General features: G+C 38.4%; 1 protein-coding gene across 2 annotated transcripts in view; it reads left to right on the top strand.

Annotated features, from left to right (window-relative positions):
- Positions 1-22,946, top strand: part of HHAT (hedgehog acyltransferase) — a 184,754-nt gene that overhangs the window by 101,676 nt on the left and 60,132 nt on the right. For both annotated transcript variants that reach the window (XM_085315802.1, XM_085315801.1), the window contains exons 10-11: positions 3,806-4,007; positions 19,126-19,270. In XM_085315802.1, the coding sequence (XP_085171928.1) occupies positions 3,806-4,007; positions 19,126-19,270 (347 nt within the window). The remainder of the gene's footprint in view (positions 1-3,805; positions 4,008-19,125; positions 19,271-22,946) is intronic.

Here is a 22,946-nt window from a genome sequence, read left to right as displayed (position 1 = left end):
AGCATGCCTATGTATCAAGACATCAAATTGTTGTAGTCATTGCCCAATAATTGACATAAGGAGCCTAGAGAAATAAGGGGAAAAAGCAGAGCAACTACAATATTTCTCTTTTTTAATAGATTATAAAATTGCAATTTCTTTCTCTTAGATTTTATTGATTAGTGAACTGGAGGACAGAACTATTTACCTAAGGTACTATAAGGACTTCATTATTTTACTTCACAATCCCAGTACCTTGTGTTCAAATATCAACTGTTTCTAATTATTGGAGATGCTGGATGCTACAATGAGTGCAAAGACTGTGGGCCCTCCTATAAGAACAGATAGACATCATGGAAAGGAAGATACTGCATACCAGTGGCATGCTTKTGTACCAAGCCATCCTCAGCTGAATTTGACAGGTTCTTTGTATGGGTTTCTTTGGGCAGGTTTCTTGTATCTAAACACAGGGAAATGATGCGTCAGTCACAGAATGGAAACATATGGCAGATAGACCTGATTCTAGCTTTCTTATGTGTCCAGAACTCTCACCTGAGTCCTGAGGAGAGCCAGGTATAGCAGCAGCTTTATGTCTTCCTTTTGGAGTTTTTGTTTCCCTCTTTCAGCTATTAGTATACATAATGTCTTATTCCTGAGCCAAAGGGGCACAGCATTTCATTTTACTCCAGGAAGCATCTTACATTGACTCTGTGGCAGAAGAAAGTGTCTAGTAGGTTATGTATTCTACTCTGCTTGTTCAGGATGTAATTGTTAGTTAAAATGTCCATGTTACCTACYGATAATACAGGAGTAATAATAGTTCTTCTGTCTTCTGGCCTAATAATGCTATTCACTGGTTTACTCTCCTTCATATTTTTCTTTTCTTTAGCATAAATATAGCTTTCTTTTTGTAAACACATGGAAATTATTGAGAAATTAGATGCTAAGTTATCATATACGCAAAATGCATTTATATTGAAAAGCGCTCTTGTTACGGTGCTTTTCAAGACAATTTTGGTTATGTCAGAGTGCACAAAGTGGCTGGTGTGGAGGCAGGATCTTGCCCATGACTGCACATTGTCTGAATTGCCCACTTGCTTGCAAACAGGCCTGTCTATGTAAGAATGTAAAAACAAGTATAAAATGTAGGTATGATGTGCATATGTGGTAAGGTGGCATACATATACATATTTTTTTTCCGATGTGGTCAAACCAAGGCTGATTCTGCAGTGTAATAATAGGTTTGAACAATTCTTTTCTGTGTAGATAACATGAGGACAGACAGAATGTCTCTTCTGACTGCTTGAAAGAAATGACTCAAAATTGCCAGTGGATGCTCGGACAAGCAAAGGCACGAGCATGTGGTCCAAAGGCGGTTAATGGCATGCTGACYAGAACACAAGAAATGTCAGCCAGCCTTTTTCCTGTTTCCTTCTGGTAGCTAGAAGGGGTGAAAGGAGGCTTTGCCTTCTGTCTTGGATTTTTCCACCTGCTATGAARCAGAACCTCCACAGTACTGTATAGAAAGGTCAAAATGTTAATAAATATTTCATGACAGCATTTGACTTCTATGCTTCTTCAGGCAAGTCTTTACAAGGCTAGTGCAAGCAAACTTTCAATTACATGATGGCCATGGGCCTCACTGAGAGCTAAAATTTCACTGCCCTTAAAACATTCACCAGAATTTGAATTAGTGTGTTTCAGTATCAACTCAGCGGAGGATGAGCGTTGCTGAGACTGGTGGTGTCAGCAATGTCCGGCGTGGGGCTCCGCGGAGCGAGGCCGCGGGCTGCTGCGGAGCAGAGCGGCCAGCGCAGGCCGCCGCTGCCGGCCCGCCCACGGCTAGGTCGCRAGGCTAGCCGTGCGGTCCCAGCCCGCCGCCCGGAGAAGCAGCAAGGGAGCCTGTAACAGCAGCCCTTCCTGTACCCCCTGTCACACGGGGCTTCCTGGTTTTGAGGAGGAGGCGAAGAGCTGTGGAGGTGTCTTGTGGGAGGTGCCGAGCTGCTTTGGTCTTTCACTTCCCTGCTCCTTTAGGTAGAAGGGATTTATCGGGGCGTCTGTGAAGTGTCTGGAACCGCGGAGCGCGTGCCTGGGCTCTCTTCCTCCTCCTGTCGGACCCTAAGAAAGGCCCTGCAGGGCCTCTGGCTGTTTGCAGGGTGCTGAAGTAACCTCTCGCTGTTAGACCCGTTGGCCGCTGCCCACAGGGACTACCGACAGAAAGAGCCGTGGCGATCGCAGTTCCAGTATTTGTCTGTTATTGTCAAACTGTTATTGGTAGCRAGTGTGGGGGGTGTCTGTGATGAGAACAGACTAGACCCCAGAAGAACATGGGAAGAGGAAAGAGAAGAAAACCACAATATATATAGACMGCTATTGACATTAGTGCGTATTTATTCTCATATACTCGATAAAAATACGTTTAAACTGAAAATCACTGTAAATGTAATCTGATTTTCCCTGTAGTGAGTGGAAGGAAAAAAGTATATTGATGTTATGTCTAGAGAGAATTTGGAGTGTTTAAAAGTTTCTTTTGAATCACTTTTCCATTTGCCCTTTAATTACTCTCATCATTTAATTTACCCCTAATGCTGTGTTTTGTTGAATCCTAAGATTAAAAATAGAAGGCTATATTAATTTTCCTTTTAAATTTTTAAGGTAATATTTATCTCTGAAGCTGATTACCAGAGATAAAAATTTCTCTGGAAAAAAATCTTTTTATTATCTTACCGCGTGAGAGCGGTGTCATAGATCAGTGCAGCGTGTGCTGCCGAAGAGAAGCAGGAGCGGCAGTAAAGAGAATTGCCGCTGGTGGGTCTCGGCGCGCTGCGTGTTCCGCACTGGTTCTCTTGAGCAGAATGGTAACTCCACCGCGTGCTGAGGTCCTTCAAAGGATCSACAGAAACATCCAACTTCTTCCAAATAGGGACTGGGCAGCAGCCAGGCCTCATTCGGAAACGGCCGGAGGTGAGCGCAGCCCTCTGGCAGGAGAGCAGTGCAGTGAGCCGGTCCCTGCMTCAGCAGAGGGTCAGCCTTGGCAATCCCATTGCTTCTGTAACTTTTACTGAACAAATACTGCTTTCTGAGCACTTACAATACGCAATTAAAGACTAGAGATTCAGTTTAAATACGGAAGATAACTGCATGCAGGGTGCTTCACTACAGGTTCATTTTTAATGTTTGGAACGTGTGCTGTGTGGGTCGTTATGCAGACATGATCCTGGGAGGGCAGTTCAAGAACTGGGTAGGAAATATTTTTAGTTAATATAATTTTTAATGTAARTTCTAAAAAGAAAGAAATTATAAGCTTTTAAAAATAAAGCCACTATGAATGTGTTTACATTTCTGACRTGCGGAAAACATTTTTGGGGTTATGCCTATGTAATATGACTGTATATAATGTTTTAAATTTTACCACTATGTCTTTTAATCTAAATTTGTATGAGGTAGATTACRTGTATTTTCTGTGTGTTTAAGCYGACCTATAACTACTTCGGTTTTCAAAAGTGAGTATTTGTCTTGCACAGTTTTGAGAATATAGTTTATCATCCACATTTGCCTAATACAGAGTTTTCTTGACCACAAAATAGTCTTTCTGCCAAATGGTATATGCAARTATCTTGTGGAATGGTCTACATCTTTGCAGAAACTAGGGCAAGTCCTAGGGATATGGAAATAGAGAATGTCAGGTACTCAATCAGATTTGAGTTTTATGCTAAAAAAAAAATATGTAAAAAATTATGTAAAAAAAATTATTTTGCAGCAGATGCTTTTCTGAGATTTTTATGAAAGCCCTAATAAYGCTACGTGTCTATCATTTCACTTGCAGGTACATTTACATCCCAATGGGAGGATCTCAGGCTAGCATGCTGGGGATGCTCTTTTCCACAGCACTCACTTTTGCTTTTGTGAGCTATTGGCACGGAGGCCAGAGCTACCTTTGGTACTGGGGGACTCTGAACTGGCTCGGAGTGATTGTGGAAAATGGCGTCAAGAGGCTGCTCTCTGTTCCATTTATTCAGCACTTAACTGTAAGTTGAAACTCTTTTCACTTCGTCTTCTTGTTTTCCTGGCTTTGTGCTCTGTTGAAGTTACTGGTTTGGTATTAACCTCGGTTASAGTTCACCAGTTAGTATTCCCCCCCCCACCCCCCCTGCTGTTTGAGGTAAGCTGTGCAATGAGAACTGGGCAATGGATTAGTTAGGCAAACACTAAAATGTGAGCRGGCTTAAAGGCTTCCTGTGCAATTCTAGAGTAAGCAAGTTTGTCAATATATGGTTAAACAGGAGCTAATTTTAATATATGTATTATGATTTTGCTCAGGATGGCCTTAAAATATTAATCCTCACCAAAATTAGGAATTTACTTAGCTAACCAGGTGTCTAATGGACAAATGGAGGTGTAGCAGCTGTTTGCATCTGGGAACAAACTTACGCTGGGAATCTTATGCCACTAAAGAGTCAAATAAAGAAAATTTTATTTTACCCTTGAAGACCTCTGATATTTTCACTTTACTTATAGTTTAGACCTCTGTGCTGTCATTTTAAAAGGAAAAAATTGCCTTTAGCATGCAGTCATATGCAAAAAACTGTTTGAATTTTGATGGTCATTTTAGTCTGCAGATTTGCTCAGTATTAAATCCCAAATCTTCTAATAACTGTTTGTAAGAATAAATAATTCCTGTAAGTAATTTCCTTAGAAGTGACAAATGCCCAGAATTCTTACTCCTCTGCAATACTGTGATGGTGGTGACTCATTTTCCAATCTGATGAAACGCTAATGCTGAATTAGTTATCRTACTTATTCTCCATTCCCCCTCATCCCTTTCAGGTTTCACTGTTGTGGCATCCTGTGTGTGGCAACTGATACAGCTAAGTAATTTACTAGCCAGTAACAGGCAGTGCTACCTTAAATATCCACCCGTCCATCACTGTGAAATTGGTGAAAGTCTGGAGGCTGCCTTTTTCCCTTCTCAAGAATGAACTTATCAGATCTATTAATYTGTTCTCTGGGAAACTGAATTTCATCATCTCACCAGCTGCATAGATTTGTTGCTGGACTGGAGAACGACATGGTTTCTCAGGCATCCAGCTTTATGGGGAAAACATAGGTATAGATTCTTTCTGTGCTTGATATCACTGTTTGAGAAATTAGAAGAGCTCTAGGGAATTAAGTGCTCAAATGCCRTTGAAATGAGAAGGATGTGGCATTATGAAGGTGGGGTTATGTGTGTTGGGTTAATGACATGTAGTTCTAATTACAGCTAGTGAGTGCTGGAAACAGTGTTCATTTTTACATAAATTAAACCCCTAAATATAACCAAGTGCTTTTTCCCCTTCTCATTCTCTGCACTTTCATCAAGTGTTGTAAATGGCCTAGCCAATATCTTCCAAGACTCACTTGTTTCCCACATCTGTTTGGAAACATGGCTGTAGGCCTTTCTTAGAAGGTAATTCTTTCCCTGAAATACTTTGGAAGACAACATTTTTAGTATGAGTAGTGTTGGTGTGTGAATTATTTCCCATCATAATGAATAAAGTGGTTCATCTGAGTTAGTAAATCGGGCAGGTCTTGCTGCATGTGATTGTGGCTGAGTCATGCTTTGCCTTGTRTCTTTGAGGTTGCTCTACAACAATGCTCGCTAGAAGCTTTGCCATCTACCCARTGCTGCTCCCCCCTCACTCTTCTCTCAACACTTGTTTTCTTCCTGGAAGTTGACACTGGAGAGCAGATGAGTAGTTGAACCCTTTCTTATCAAGGGATGGAATGTGTGATATTTTGTAAGAAATACAACTTCCATAGAAAATTCACTGTAACCTCCCTAATGATGTTGTCTCATGTAAGTTTCTTTTTTTCTCTTATCATCTGGCTGTTGTTACTTTTGGAAGCATTCCCATATTACTGGCTTAGGGAGCGGTTCACTGCAAGCCCAGTCACAGTGGCTTTGAGAACCTCATTTCTGGGTGAAGATTTTTCACTTAGATTTCATCTGCTGACAAACTAAAGTCTTCTGCAGGCTTGTGCTTCACTCACTCACTGTGTTACCTCTTGCTATTTTTGAAAAGGAAAGTTTTTATTTTTTGTCCCCAAAATAGCAGATGAGTTTCTGACTAAATACAAAGAACAGATTTGAGCTTTTTTAACCCACTGTATTTACCAAAGCTACTCCTATATTGTTGTTACAGTTGAGTTGCAGAATTTAGTTGAGCTAGTTGGTAAAACAGATTTTAAAAAATAAGTTAAAGAACAAATTGATTTTAAATTCTACTTGTTTTTAAAATGAATAGATCACAAAACATATGAATTACTTTAAATGACTTCTTTTTTTGTCTATGTATTCTTTTACTTTTCTTGCAAAAGAAAGATTAAAAAATCTAAAGCGCATTTGGTTTTTGTCTGTCACTAATCTTTGTATTGACTAAGAATTTGTATAAAAAGGATTGGGCGCATTTATACAGATTTTGTGATAGTTTAAAGCTCAACACCTCAAACATGACACAGTATGGGCAAATAACACTTTTGCAGCTTTAAGTTCAGTCTGACAGTTTTTGAGTGTCATCTCAGGCAAATTGAACTGGCGTGAACAAGGAAGCATGAACATTATTCATGAAAAGTAAAATCAGTGTATAAACAAAAATCTCCTCAGTAAATTCTCTGACCTGAAAAGCCTGACCTGTAACTTTTCATTTTTATTGGTTTCAAACAGTGCCTCGCTTCCTGATTCCAGCTCTAAAAGAGCTGATGTTGCTTCTTGTGTAGTTTGCAGCTTCCATTGCTTAGAACTTCTTTGAGATTCACTGAGTGCTGCTGTGAGAAGCTGTCCTCGTGTCTTGTCTTTTTCCTAGAGACTACTACTTTTAGATATCAGTAAATTAAAGCTAAATTCAGTAATATTTTAATCTTTCTCATCAAAGCACTGTATTTAAAACAATAATCATTACTGTGCAGCATAAACTAAGGTGTACTAGGAACTTTGTTTTAAACTGGGGAATTTTCACTGGATTTTGTCCGTTCTTCTTTGTTTTTATTTTTTCTTGAAATATTTAGAGCCATACTGAGCAAAGTAGTGTTTTGTTTCACTGATGTTGTATTAATTTCTTACACATGAACAGACACCGCAGTGGTAACTCATTGAAAATCAGTGACAGAATTTGTATTGACTTCTAATAAATAATGGGTCAGATTTTTGAAAGGAAATGCTAATGTCTAAGATTCTTCCAGTGATTTCAGTATTTTCCTCTCCTCCTTTTCCTTAAGGAAAACAAAATACAGATCTTCACAAGACATTAGCTCTTGGTATARAAATCCTTTTACAATGATTTAAAACTCAGAATAGCTGACATCTTGAAATTAATGGATTTTTTTAAAGGAAATATTTAGAAATTATCCAAAAGAAAATATAGCAAAGAGGATGAAGTTGGTCAATTGTTAAATTTAATGTTTTGATCTCAATTGAAACAGTACAATTTATCTTAGTTTCTTGACAGTAAAGTAAAAACTTGTCATTCAGTCTAGTGAGATTTTTTTTTAATTAAGTGGGACAGAAAGATCTCTCTTCTAAAAATCACACTGTAATAAATGTCTTGTTTAATATCTCATTTCTAGCTTTATTTAGTAAAGAACTAAATACACCATAATTCAATTTAAGAAATCAATTGATTTTAAGCATGGCTTATTTTAAAGTAACTTGTACTATTCCTTCAAGTTTTTGTTTTCTGAAAGTATGAAAACACTCTGAAGTCTATATTTTCTTTTATGGCTTGGACAAGGTACACTAATTAAGTTTGTTTCAGTGCACTGTAATCATTCTTTTCCTCTATCTAAAAGAAGAAACATTTTGTATAATGATATATGTGCTTTTGCTTGGTGTGTTAGATCTTTTTTCTCTTGGAATATGAATTCCATGTATTTGTCCCTGTAGTTACGTGTCACTGTTGTACCAAGTATCAGAGACATGGTCATTGATTATTGGTACTTTGATCTTTGCACAGAATAGCATTTTAGAAGTCTTTTAAAAAGTTGAAAGTTGTAAAGTTTTTTTATCTATTTAATTTTATTTCCCCTGTTTCTTTTACTTAGAGCATCAAAAATTCTATAGTTGTTCATAATAAATTATGCAATGATCCTGCTGACAGTGGACTGGAGATGGAAAGATAATCACTGGTGAACCTAAAGGATGTGGTTCTACAGTCAACTAAATTTATCTTAACAGCTCACTGCTATTGAAATCAGAAAAATTTTATTTCCTCCTTTCCTACATCCTCCTGCACTCTTTCTTGCTGGCATCTTTGCTTTCTTTCCTTTGGTTATTTTATTGCTGGGCAGTGAGATGATTTGCTCATGGAGAGGAATCTGAAAGGCACCTGAAACAGTACAAAGTAAGAGTTGAAAGCTTAGGAGTGGGAGTGGGATAGGAGGAGCTGGTACGCGGAACCTCACCCTTACAAACGTATATAAGCGGTGGAATAAATAAGTTGAGCTCTCCTGTTCAAAGTCATCGGGACAAAGAAGACAACTGGGTTTTGCTGCAGCAATCACTTAACCCTATATTGGAGCTGTAGTATAGCTTAGTCAAGTTAAAGACTCCTGCGAATTTCACAACCAGGTCTTACATACATTGAGCAAAATAATAACTATCTCATTAAATGGTGTATTTCTTTTTGGAAATATAACTTCCTTTAAGCTCATGAGATGAGCTAAATTTAAAATTTCTTTCTGCAGCTGTCTGAGGTAAGATCTGGCCAAACATTTTAGAGCTCATTCGAGGGAAGTATCCTGAGCACCTTACAAGATCAGATCTTCGATAAGATCTCTGTAATACATAAAGACCCTGCTCAGCTGTTCTTCAGCACATAATAGGCTTTGATCTTTATTTTGCTTTATTTGCTGGAAAGAATGCTTACCTCACTGGTTTACAAATGTCAGGAGACTGGCTGGTCTTTTCTCCTTTACTAATAATTTTATATAATTCCTGAATGTCTTGATTGCCACATATTCATTCAACTAGTTGACAGGCATTTCCAATGATACTTTCTTCTTAACCTCTTCAGTGTTTAGTTGTGATAGGTTTGTCTCTGAGAATCTGTAAGAACATAAGGTGAGGTAGCTGAATAAAATACCTTAGGTAGACTCTTACTCCTTAGTACAGAATTGTTTTTTGAGGTATAAGTATCACCCATGATGGCAAACCCCAGACCAATGCTTCCCCGGGCTTGGCATCACACTCTAAAGAGCAAATAGTACGCATCCTGCCGTCAGGGAGGAGAGACCCAAGAGTGTAATGCTCTCAAGCTGGGACACCTCCCACAAACACACACCTTGATGTCAGCCACATCACTGGCCTAACCAGAACTTGCTACTCTCCAGAGTAAATATACTGTGACTCAAAATCAATGTGAATTCCTTTTCCTAGATGTGAACATTAGCCAGACCAGACTTTTAACGACTGATGTTACATGGTCTCTGGAAGCAACAAGCTCAGTTATCAAGGTGGGTGAAGCTGCTGTTTCATACTGAGCTGCTGAATGACATTCAGAGGTGAATCTGGGCAAAGCATGTTCCAGTCTGATGTAAGAACAGCATTACAGGTGGCTAACGGTAGCACTTTGTGTTAATGCTGGCGATGCATCCTAATTTTTTTTCCAGTGGCTTATAACCTTGCCAGACTATAAGTCCGAGTCAAATAACTCTTGCCCCATTTCTGGTTTTGCTTGAKTTTTTGCTTTCTCTCCACACTCTCATTGTAAAGGTTTCTTTGTCTTCATGGAAGTGGATCACAACACAGTGACAGAGCCCTACTAAAAACCCGTGTGCGTGCAGACACACAAACACACACATGCGTGTGCATGCCCTGACTCTTGTGCTTTTTACTTAGGGAACTTCTTGTCCCAGGCTCTATAACAAAGACTGAAAGCCTAGTATGTGCTGTCTTGTGTCAGGGACAAACATATGTTATGTGATACAGGCTTTAATACAGCAAATGACAAATGCAGCTGATACAAGATTTCAGAGATAATATTCTTTCTGTCATTTCCTGTCTTTTGAGTGCTAGCATTTTTTTGGTCAAATCTGTGTGAAATATTAATTACTTTTGATGCCAGCCAACGGAGAAGCTTTTGTAATTTTCCATCTTTAACTAGATGATTGCTGCTCTGCTTCAGATAGCAATGTCAGCTGGGAACCCCCTCACAGTAGCTGCTCTGTTGCCATAACAAATAAATGTTCCTCCCACCTACAGCATTATTTACTTCCTGTTTTGTTTTGGACACATCAGGCAGTTTGCTGGTGCTCAGGCCGTAATGCAATTTGAAGAGCAGGTAAACCATGCTACAGAGTGAAGAGAAGGCAGATGATGCTACTTGTGCACTTCTCTTTTGCTGTTGCATTAATACAGTCTCTCTCTGTTGTTCACCTTAAAAATTAGTGCAGACAATAGATCTCAGCATTTATGGAAATACAAGTTAAGATCACTGAAGTGTTAAGGAATGGTTGCATTCTCCTGTTGTTCAAATGTGCCTTTCGGAGCCTTATGCAGTAATGCACAGCATAACTCTGAACTACAGAACCTTGCCATGTGGAAAATTACTTCTATATTTGCTGAGAATGTTTATCAGGAGTCTCCATAGAGATTATTACTAGGTGTTTTTTTGTTTATTAACAATTTCACAGTGGCTATGTCGGAAGGCCGTAAGGGCAGGATCCCGTATGCAAAATGCTGCACTAATGATTAGTGAAGTTAATTCCTGTCCCATTTTGTTTAGAATTTAAAAGGTGAAAACATTAAAATGTGAACAAGGGAACTGAGGGAATCAGAATGAGCAAACTAGAGACCAGAGGAACAACAATAATGATGGCAAGGATGTGAACATGGGGAAGGGTGCACAGCTCAGCCTAGAAGCTGTCCTCCTCAGTGAGAGGTTAGGCACATTTATAGGAATATATGCAGTGCCATTACTTTGTTAAATTCACTGCCTTAAATGAAAAACAAGAAAGAGGATGGCATATTTGAATGCTGTTCATTTAGCACTTTTAACAAGCTGACACTTTTAAAAAGATTGTTGTTTGGGCAGGTTCTTTTGGGCTGAAGAGGAAGTATAGAAGCAAGTACAGAAATTTACTTCTGTGTATGTAAAACTTCCACATATGCATCTTTAAGTATAGTGCATAAATACCAGCTGGGAGGAGACTTTCTTCAAACATAAGTGGGGTTGGCTGTTTGCTGAGAGATGCTATAAATACAGATCTTTTGGAAAATCTAAAAATGAACTAGTGCTAGTGCAAGACTGCATTTGGTTGAGTGACTGTTTAGTAAGACAGCAATAGAAATGAGTATCTTCTCAAATACCATATATAGCATTTATTCCTAAATTCAGAAACACGTTCTATTTGTGAAAATAGATCTTAACTGACAGCTGCTTGATTTTAATTGTGTGGTCCTCTCTTTATAGGAGTGATGTACTGTCTGTAGGGAATTACTGGTTGGTTGTGTCATCCTGTCTCTTTGAAAAGTGTTCTCAGTTCTCTCTTTCCCTTGTGAACCTTCCAGGAGCTAATCTTTACTTTTGCTTTTAAAATAAAATATATACCTTGAAAAGCAAGAGGAGATGACCTTGGGCCATAATTAAACTGGGGGAGAAGGAAGGAACATCCACACCAAAACAAAATGCCAGAAAAATTAAGTGAAGAGAAGTAAAGAGGACTGAGTCTGGGTTAGARCTAGATGAAGAATGGAGCAAATGGGAATGATTTCCATGACTACTGAACAGTACAGTTGTGACTGCAAGGTGGGCAGAGAGGGTCAGATACAGGTGGAAAGAGACACTCAAGGTTCATAAGGGGTTATATGAATATGCATACCTGGCCTGATGGGAGTTTGGTCAGTGTGTAGTTTCACACACTGGGCCTGCTACTGCAGACTCTGYTGATCACTGACTCCTTGCCAGGTCTTCCACAGGTGTTCTCTCTTCTCACTACAACAATATATCATATATACAATATATCTTGATAGGAAATTAAATATATCCTTCTCCTGGGGTAGCTGTGGATGGATAAGATCTGGTAGCTCTTCTAGTCCACTTTCCACTTGCAGACCTGTTCCTTCTCTTGTTATTGCTATAGCTCTGGTTATTCCACAATTTGGGGTTGGGGAGAATGAGACTGTTTCATAAATGGATATTTTGCATGGGTATTCTACCTAGKTTTTTTTTGTTTTGTTTTGTTTTGKTTTTTTTTGCTAAGTTCTGTGGTACCATCTCTGCTATTACCTTATTCAGTATCTGTGCAGGATTAGCAAGATTAGGTATTATCTTGACATGTCAACCTCTCATCAGCTGCCTTTCCATTTTTCTTGCTACTCTTTAAGCCCAGTTTCTACTAATATTTTATTAGTAGCAGATATACTCCCTCTCTTTATTTCTGCAGTTTCCCCAAACCACTTTTGTTACTGATGTACATTGACAATGTATGCTAACAAATACTTCTTAAAATTGCCCTCCTCGGATGCACCCCATCTTCATTTTTACTGCTCATTTTAAAGATTAAATAAATCGATGTTCTATTTGGCAGAGCTCTGTCACAATTTTCAATCTTTCTTCCAACCCATCTGCTACCCCAGCTGCTCAGTCACACCCTGCCCTCCATTTTCAAAGCACCTAACTGTACATAGATAAAATAGCCAATAACTGTTAGTCAGAAAGTATCGCTTCTCTTCCCACTGTCCCATCTGCTCCTCGTTCTCTTTCAGCTTTTTACCCGTGCTCTTGTTTTTGTGCTATGCCATTATTTTTGGCAAATGGCTGCATTGTGGTTGACCCAGATTCAAGGGATGCTTTGAGGTTTGCCCTCTTCTGTTAATGGGGGTGCTTACCAGAGTTCAGAGATGGAGTTTGAAATGCTGGCCTATCATTTATCTAAGAATATTTCCTGAAAGAAAATACTTAGTAGTGTGTAGAAGGTCAACTGGATGCTCTCTATTGCTTCTGTAGATAATTAAATTAATATTGGTCTTACCCTTTGGTTATAATGCAGTGAAGAGTGAAAACTAAAGTTCATAGCCTTAGATTGCATTGGTAAAAGGAACACCAAATGAGCAATTTTTTTTCCCACAGGAGTTTACCTGATACACATAATTTTCCTGATATACCTGTGCCCCTCTAGTCTTATTGCAGTAACTGAAACTCAACACATTCCCCCATATCCCATTTTTTTTCTTGTGAACTTGTATATTCATCAGGCATTGCAAAGACTATTTCCTTTAATTTTTCGTGGAATAAAGTAAATAGAGATTACATTAACTTTTAAACATTGCTTTTAAACATAATAGGAACATTCAGTAAATTAAAAGATTTGAGCTTTAATAATCTTAAGTGGCATCTGTACTCCCCACTCATACACTGGCAGTGGAGGATAACCTAGGGATTAAGTTTTATATTCACCATAGTTATTTTGCTTATTTGCTTCAACACAACGATAGTGCTGTGTATGGTCCAAATGTTATATTATTTAAAATTATTATGAATAAGTTGGCTGATTGGGTTAGGTGGAAGAGGATGAAATCTGTAGGCCAGATAGTAAGTATCATGCTTTTAAAAATGACAACTCCACTAAAGATTTTAACTCTTTAAAAAGCAAAGGAAGATGAAAATAGAATAATGTACTATGCAATATTGCGGTTTGTAATATCAAGCACATGTTTCATGTCACTCTGGTCATAGTATCTGACAGACTTATTCCTCAGTGCATATGTTCCCATGAAAAATATTCAATTGCTTCTCTAAATTTACCTGCAATCTTATTTTGCTTGGATCATCAAAACTCTGGAAGAGTAGTTCAAAAAGAAAATAAAAGTTATGAATAGCTGTTTTCCTCCATGAGCACGCACACTTGTTTAAATTGCCACAAAATTAATTCCCTTACATGAGACTTGTTAAAGTGCTGTAGGTATGAGCAAGCTTGATAAAATCACTGACTTTATATGGAAGTTTGCTCTAATCTGTCCCAATGCAGTCATATAAAGAGGTGTGTTGTGAATGCATCATGAATAGATATTTTCCATCTTCCAAGCACTTGCCGAGAAGTTACCAGCTGATCTCTGTCAGCGGAGGCTACTTGCCCTTGTGCAACCCTGTCATCAAGCTGAGTTTGCAGCTTGGCAGAAAATGTGCACCCCAGTTCCTCAGCCCAGCCCAAAATAGTGTGATGTGTGTAACCCGCTCCCGGAACATGTCTGCCAGCTGCTGCAAATGAATTCAAAAGACCTGTGAAGAAAGAGCATTTGGGACCTGTCAGATTAACCGTGGTACCACCACTATTGCTAGAAGAGTTTAAAGAATAAGAATCCATGCCTTAGGAAGTTGTAGGATTTGGTTACTGATAAAACAGTGGGGAATATCTTTCTGTATAAGAAGACTTCATCTTGATGTTTTATATAGAACTTCCTGGGTTTTGACTGTTACATAGATTATCATACTGGGTTTGTCCCCATCTTCCATATTGAGGGATGATTTATACTCAACAGTATTCTGCAAAGTATTTTCTGAGTTATTTCCTTACTATGAAGTGTAAATGCCTGTTTGGAAAAAAAACATATATATAGTCACTTAATTTCATCTCTCTGTGCCATTCAGTAGTATCATTGTAGACCAGTGTTGTATATTAGTGAAAATGCAAATTTATTGTTGATAAGCTGTAGCTCGTTTTGGACAGAAGTTTTTCTAAATGGTGCTGTGCTGTCTAAGCCCCTTATCCTGCCTTGTTTGTTTGTTTCATGCTGATATTGATGTAATTGCCCTGCTATGTAACTAAGAACAGGAATATTTTCTGTCACATCCTTTGCAGTCTGACTTCAGACTTTTACTGTATCTTTTTTTTTAAGCTTGACTCAGATGTCTCTCTCTCTCTTTTTTTTTTTTATCCTGACTCAGAATTCTAACTTAAATAATCTATTCTGGTGCATGTTGTCAGTAAACTATTTTTCTCCAGAAACAATACTATACAAACTTCTTACTTCTGGCATGGTTTTCATTTAAAGACTTAATATGACATGCATATTTAACAGGAAATGGATTTAAGAATGTGAAATTTTGGCCTGTGCAAATCCTTTTCGTYCCATCTTCTCCTGTATTTCCCAAACACATACACAAGCCTTACTGTTCAAGTTACATTGTTACTTGATAACATAATTTATTTTTGTAAGATGAATATGAAGGCTGAGTTGAGAAAGATGTAACAGTAGCCAATTTTACTTGCAGAGATAGATTTTTCCCAGCATCTGACCAAGTGTTATCTGGGGCTGATTTACAGCGGGAACTGGACTGGATTAGCAGCTTGGATTCCCTTCAAGTCAGGGAAAGGTGGCCTGAGCCAATCTTTGTAAGTCACCTCCTATATGACACTGCATACCTCCAAACTGAGTATTCTGACAATATGTCTGATTTTTGTGTGCTTTAAATGCTACAGTCCATTTATTTCATACTGGAAAAAATAAGTGCTGAAAGTAAAGTACTGATACTAGATTACAAATAAAACAGAGCTTTGAGGAGGAATGCAAATCTAAGGTTTTCAGCCAGGCAGCCACAGCTTCATTGTYGTTTTAACACTGGGTGCTCTTTTATTCCTCTGGCTGTATTTCCTACACAAAAAGGGGAGAGAGAAAGAAACAGCAGTAACTTCTAGAGAAGCAGCACAGTCCACAGCAGCTGCTGGTATCAGGAGGATGTCTGTGGCCTGGTGGTTTGAGCCTTCCTTCTGGAAACAAAGGTGTTGATTCTCCTTATTTAYTGGGGTTARGTTTAGCTTAGTTGGTTAGAGCAAGGTGCTAATAATGGCAGGGTCACAGGTTCAGTCCCCAGGCAGGCCCCTCGTTTGAGGGTTGGACTAGACGATCTCCGGAGGTCCCTTCCAACCTTACCAATTCTAGGGGGCAGATTTAGCTCAGTTGGTTAGAGCGTGGTGCTGCTAATGCCAAGGTCGTGGGCTCAGTCYGTGTATGGGACTACGCTGAGGATTGGACTAGATGATCTCCAGAGGTCCCTTCCAACCTTACCATTCTATGATTCTATGATTGTTGCAATGGGACATATTGTTAACGGCATGAAATAGCATAATGAAGACTTGTGGGTATGGATTTTTTTTTATTTGTCTGCTTTGATGAAAACAACTTGCTGTTTATTCAGAAAAATCTACATGCTGGTAGATACTTAAATCACAGATGTCATTACTGATTATCTAGACTAGCCTCAGCCCTTTTTCTTGTGTAAATTAATGCTTTGAGTGTATTAATTTAAGCACAAAGGCTGCTCAGGTACTTTCCTGTTCTTTTCTGGATGATATGAGATGTTTAAAGATTTTTTTTTACCTTTGTTGCAGTTGAATAAAAACTGCAATAACATCAAAGACTCTCAAGAAAATCTGTACTGCTTTTGGATCAATGTCTAGCAAAGCCAGTGGAAATTAGCTACAGTCCTGAAGTGGTTTGGTGTTTGTCTAAACTGCTTCTATCTTAAAGTACTCCCTTATACCTTATAAATGACCAAAGGCTTTTATGGTCTGTGCTATAGCAACTTGTACTATTTAATGTATAGCACTTTTGTAGAGGGTGCAGAGCTTTTTTAACTTGTCATACTGTTTATCTTAGTCATACTTCTTTGAGTCACCACACAGGCAGACCTCAGACTTACCAGGTCTAATCAGTACTTCAGTGGAAAATGCAGTCAAATTGTAGCTGTCTGATGGATTGCCCATCTCTAACTCTACAGTTAGATTCTCTTTTTTTCCTAACTGGAACTGTTTATTTCTCTGTGCATTTGATGGGTAGACAAAGCAAGAGTGAAAAGTAGATCTGATAGTAGGATATGCACTATAAATAAGGCACAGCTCAATCAGAATTAAAGAACATGGTGTAAGAACAGGGGAAGTTGGGATACTCAACGCAAAAGGTCAAAATGACCTTGATTATTAACATGGATTTAGTAGCAAGATTTTGAAAGTTTTGTATGTGTGTATACAAGTAAGCATTCCAAAAAGGCTGATATTCTGCTCTGTGGGGATACCCATTCATATAGTACATCTCGGGAGAAATATCCTCCACCTATCTGAGAACTGAAGAAGAACATCTTGGAAGTCTTTGGGCAGCTTTGGGGATGCAGGGCGCTAGAAATGGAAGAAGTTGTTTCTATAAGTAATTGTCAGTGTCTATATATTATATTCTGTACACTTTCCTTGTGAGGCCCTAGTTTTACTCCAGAGTTTTAGAAGAAAAATATCAGTCTCTGTTCTCATAGAATATTTTTGCCAGAGTTGTATGGAARTTTGGTTATTATTGTTTTGTATATACAGATTGATAGAGAGTTATTTTTCCTTGAAGAATATCTATCCATATTTTTGTGCTGACTCAGACTGATTCATACATTAGATGTAGTTCCAACTGTGGCTAATATTCAATTTACCARAGATGTACTTTACAATAATGTGCAAAAACTGTGTTTTTATGCTTGTAACTGTCATTTATTTGAAGTTTTGTGACTTTATAATCTAGCAATTGAAACCTTTGTTTTGATGTTTACAAAACTAGCAGTGTAATTCTGTAGGAGTATATTTTTAGGTCTGTTTTGAACATGTGCATATGTTGTTTCAAGTATCTCAGCATGAATTCTAGTCTAGCTGCAGCTATTAAAGATTAATTGCTACTTTCTTTTTTTTTTTTTTAATTTTATTTTTATTTTTTGATTCTGCAATAACAAGCCTTTTTTTTTCCCTGCAACATCAGAATTTAGGATGTGGAACCTCCTTATACTGTCTTTAGCTCCCATGCCCTGGCAAACATTCACCTCTTTGCAAGAGGCACTCAGTCTTTTGCAGATTCAGGCACTATGTAAAGAGGCATTCAGCCTGGGGATATGATGAACAAGATATTTTTCTCTATGCAATATTATATTCAGAAAATATTTCCCATGATGTACTATAATGCTGTCTTATTATTCATGCTAACAACTGAAGATTGAAGAAGACTAAAACTTTCTTACCCTTCTTTTACCACCTTCCTGCAGCATCYCTGCTGCACTTATGCCTCAGGTGATAATGCAAAATATAGATGTATATGGTAGTATTTGATGGAGAGAGATTTGCATTATTTGCATCACAGCATGTATTTATTCTCAAATATGAGCAATATTTGTAATGAAAAATTTTGGATTGCATGTTTATTTATGTCGCTTTTATATTGAAATATCTGTTTATTAAGAGACTGATTCCAACAACTAGTTCTGATCTAACTCTAGAATCTTTCGATAAAGTCTTATTAATCAATCAAAGTGTTAACGACTTTGTTTTAAGCTGTTTGTTTTGTAAGTGCTTTACTGCATATTGGAATTTGTTGGGTARTATTATCCACACAAGGAGAATGTTGATACTGTTTACGTTCATCAACACCATTCATCAAGGATTACATTTAATAGAAAAAGAATTAAAACATGGAACATACAGAACAGTGTCCAGTTCTGGGCTCCCCAGTTCRAGGGAGACATCAACATACTGGAGTGAGTTYARCAAAGGGCTGTGAGGTTTACCTGGAGGAGAGAAGGTTCGAGGGGCATCTTATCAACGTGTATAATATCTGATTGGGGAGAGTAAAGACAAGTGATCCATACTCTGCTCTRTAGTATCCAGAGAAAGGACAAGAGACAAAGGGTACAAAGTATAATACAAGAAATTCCATTTAAACATAATAAAAAATTTGTTTTACTGTGGGGGTGCTCAAGCACTGGACCATGTTGTCTAGATACGTTGCGGTGTCTCCACCTTTGGAGATACTCCAAACTCAGCTGGACACGGTTTTGAGCGGCCTGCTGTAGCTGACCCTGTTTTGAAGAGGCAGGTTGGACTAGGCAATCTGCAAATGTTGCTTCCTACCTCAACTGTTACATGGTTCTATGATTCTACACTGCTTTTAACTACAAAATCCTACCYAAATTTTAATGGCATCAGTAGGAGATCATCTAGATTTGTTTAAAAACTTCAGGATATGTTCCGTAATGATTTGAACTTCTGTATAAATGTTGTTTTTCATAACTACCATGTCTCTTCTAACATTGCTTGCACACATTTTATTGCAAAATCAGGGGTTGTTAACATCTACCCTTTCTTGTCCCTCAGGATCGTTTCTTCTCACCAAGAATTCGTCGTCGACTTCATGCTGTCCTGGCATCTGTTTGCACTTCRATGTTGATTTTATCAAATTTAATATTTCTTGGAGGAAATAAAGTTGGAAAAATCTACTGGAATAGGATCTTTATGGAAGGCAAGTTTATTTTTTATGTGCTCCCTAGATAATTGAACTTTCCAAAAATTACTGGATTAATGTGTGCTGATCCAGGTTCTCCTGTCAATGTACCTACACTAATTTGTCAGAAACTTTTTTTCAGTTCCTGTTCAGAACCATCAAAAGTTGGTCTGACAAAATCTAAATACAAGCTATGCGACTACAAAGCAATGTTGCATTTCTCCCATCAAAACTAGGAAGAACGTTATCAGGTTTCTCTATCAGTGAAAGCACTGAAGAYCAAATAATGAATGTGTGAGAAGTTGGCCAGGTTGGATTTTCTTTCTGTACTACCTTTGATGTCCATCAGTAAGAGTAAGTGTACTAAAGCCAACGCCATAGACTCTGTAGAAAGATAGTGAGTGAGATATGTATTGAACATAGGCTGTCATATAGCAGAGCTGAACAATTTTTTTTTGTATCTTTCAGGTTTGGAACCTTCTGAATATTGAGATCAGGGTTTAAGGACATGGAATTTAGTGACAATTTCAACTTGAAGTGTTGTTGAATAAGCAGTTATGCAGGGTTGTGTTGTGAGCTGAATCAGGGAATAAATCCAGCTTCCCCCTATCSCCCCGAGTTAAATTTAAGTAGGGCCACTTCCCTTCTTAGATTCTAATTGCTGTTGGAGCCCCACATTGTCAAACAAAGGTCTTGTGGACGAACATTTCTTCCTTACCAGGGAAGTTCTGATAGGCTTCTGCACCCGAAACTCTGCCCTGCAAAGACCATGGCCGTCTCTTGCTTCTTTATGCAGTGTTTTCTTCTCTTATTCCTTGCAATGTAGCTCTTGGGTTCCAAGGTCCTACTTAAGCATCCTAGAAGAATGAAACTATTACAGAGTAGATTATGTAGCTTTATCTTCTGTGCTCAAGAGAGAAGTTGATACTACTTCAAACTACTGAAAAATCACATTTGTTTCTAAGAATTATATTTTTTGCATAGAATATAGTGAAATTTTTTTGTTAATGATGTTGGACAGGGGAGATAGACTGAAATACTAGTTTATGATTCATTTTTTATCTTAAAAGATGAAAGTTTGCTTTTTATTTTCTTAAAAAGCTTCATTTTCTGTTAAATTATTTCCCKCTCTGGTTGGTTGGCTAACAGTTTTAGTAGAATAAATTAGCTGACACAGTAAATTTGGAAATAAACTTACATATCACATTTTATTGATACAGGAAAAAACTAATGAGATTACCCATTTCATGTCTATGGCTTGGTGCAAGCTATTTTTCTAAAAACAGTTTGTGTATTATAAATGGAAAAAGTATGCCCCTTCTTCAAAAGGGCTGGCAAAGTGCTTTTTTTTTTAATTTTAATTCTAATTAAACAAAATCAATGGTTGATTGTTATTCTAGGGTTTGGGGGGGTTGTTTGTTTTGGGGTTTTTTTTGTTCTGCGGTCTGGTATTCTGTATAGCTTGAGTTCATATAGTTACTGCAGTTTCAAGTACCAGATGTCTAAGATAGAAACAACAAAWTAGTTTAATCATTAGAAATTTTGCTTCCATGATAAACTAATCAAATTAACTTTATTTTTAGAACTTAAAAGCTGTTGCCTAGTGCAGCTCTTACTCTACTAGCAGTGATCTCAGTGTTAAGCTTTATTTTCTTCCATGCCTAGATCACACAGACAATTAGGAGTATGTTCTACTACTGCATTATGGTTCTGACAACTCACATTTACAAACCAAAATACCAGCTCAGGATTTTATTGCATCTACACTCCTACTCTCTTGTGGTTTTCCTGCTATTGAACACATGCCATGCACTGAAGTTGTRGAAGAAATACTCAAAACTATACTCTTCAATTTAAAATAAATTTAGGTGCTGCTCTGTAGGAGCCAAAAGATCTATACATATATCTGGAGAGTGTAAAGCTAAAAGCTAAAATAAATAACTTAGATTCTGTATTTTATAGTCTGCACTGTTCCGATGGATMCTATTCATCAATATTTTCAGACCGAATCAATTACTACAACATATACTGCTTGGTCATCCCTCTGTTAGCCTAAGAATGGAGGAGATCATCTAGCTGCTTGTCTTCAACTGTGTCATTACCCTTGGAGAAAATTAAATGTGATTGTCCTTTGACTTGTTTGGAGAAGTAGGGGTAGTGTTAGTAGTATGTTGATTTTTGTGTCTGTTTGGGTGTTTTTTGTTTTTGTTTTTTTACACTTTTTTATGGTGTGATGCAAGCAGTGCAATGTTTCTGTGTGTGAAGATTTTCTGTTGTGCATTAGGATGTTGAAGAGCTCTGGTTAGAATGGATGTTGACCTTAAGACCACCAGTGTCATCTTAAGAGTATTCAGTGAATCTGGCAAAGGATCACCAAGCTACCTCTCTACAGAAACCCAGATCTTTTTCCTTGTGTGTGGCAGACAAAGCAATGTTGTGATGTACAGAGCTTTACTAAGACAAGCAGACATGWACATGTACATATGTGCTAAGATATTAGATATATATCCAGTTAGCATGAATCAATAATWGTTAGTCTTGAGTTGATAAGAGAGAAGATATTTAGCACATTTCAAATGAAAAATATTAAGAATAGTATTCTTGCTCTATTTTAAACAGCTTTTTAACCCTTTTGAAATGTTGTGATAGTTTAGAAATTCCAAGCATGGTTTTGCACCACTCTAAAACCAAATCTAGACAGTAAGCATTTGCATTTGGAGGACATCTCTATATTATTGGCAGCCTGGAAAGCAGAGCTTGATGTTAGCTCACTGAAGAGGCAGGAGGCAACACACTGACAGTGTAAGATAAAATCCTTAGGAGGTAAGCAGTAGAGGTGAGCCCGAAAGAACAGCTGTGGAAAGCAAGCTGTCCACCTGCCCATCCTGGAGAACTGGAGAGGTGCTTGAGGAGTGGAAGAAAGCCAATGTCACTCCAGTCTTCAAAAAGCGTAAGAAGGAGGACCCAGGCCAACTACAGGCTGGTCAGCCTCACCTCCATCCCTGGAAAGGTGATGGAACAGCTCATTCTGGATGCCATCTCCAGGCATATGGAGGAAAAGAAGGTGATCAGGAGTAGCCAGCATGGATTCACCAAGGACAAATCCTGCTCAACCAATCTGATAGCCTTCTATGATGGAATGACTGGCTGGGTAGATGAGAGGAGAGCAGTGGACGTTGTGTACCTTGACTTCAGCAAGGCTTTTGACACTGTCTCCCATAATATCCTCCTAGGTAAGCTCAGGAAGTGTGGGTTAGATGAATGTAAACCGAGGTAGATTGAGAACTGGCTGAAAGGCAGAGCTCAGAGGGTCATCATCAGTGCTGTGGAGTCTAGTTGGAGGCCTGTGGCTATTGGCATCCCCCAGAGCTCAGTACTGGGTCCCATCCTGTTCAACTTGTTCATCAATGACCTGGATGAGGGGACAGAGTGCCTCCTCAGCAAGTTTGATGATGATACCAAGCTGGGAGGAGTGGCTGATCCACCTGAGGGCTGTGCTGCTATTCAGAGAGACCTGGACAGGCTGGAGAGCTGGGCAGAGARRAACCCWATGAGGTTCAACAAGGGCAAGTGCAGAGTCCTGCACCTAGGGAAAAATAACCCTRGGCACCAGTACAAGCTGGGGACTGACCTGCTGGAGAGCAGCTCTGCAGAGAAGGACCTGGGAGTGCTGGTGGATGACAAATTGACCATG

The sequence above is a fragment of the Rhea americana genome, unplaced genomic scaffold, assembly GCF_003343005.1.
Source record: "Rhea americana isolate MKP2758 unplaced genomic scaffold, rheAme1 scaffold_44, whole genome shotgun sequence".
In the NCBI taxonomy this organism is placed as follows: Eukaryota; Metazoa; Chordata; class Aves; order Rheiformes; family Rheidae; genus Rhea; species Rhea americana.
The sequence above is the reverse complement of the archived record's forward strand: the minus strand, read 5'-3'. Positions and strand labels throughout refer to the sequence as shown.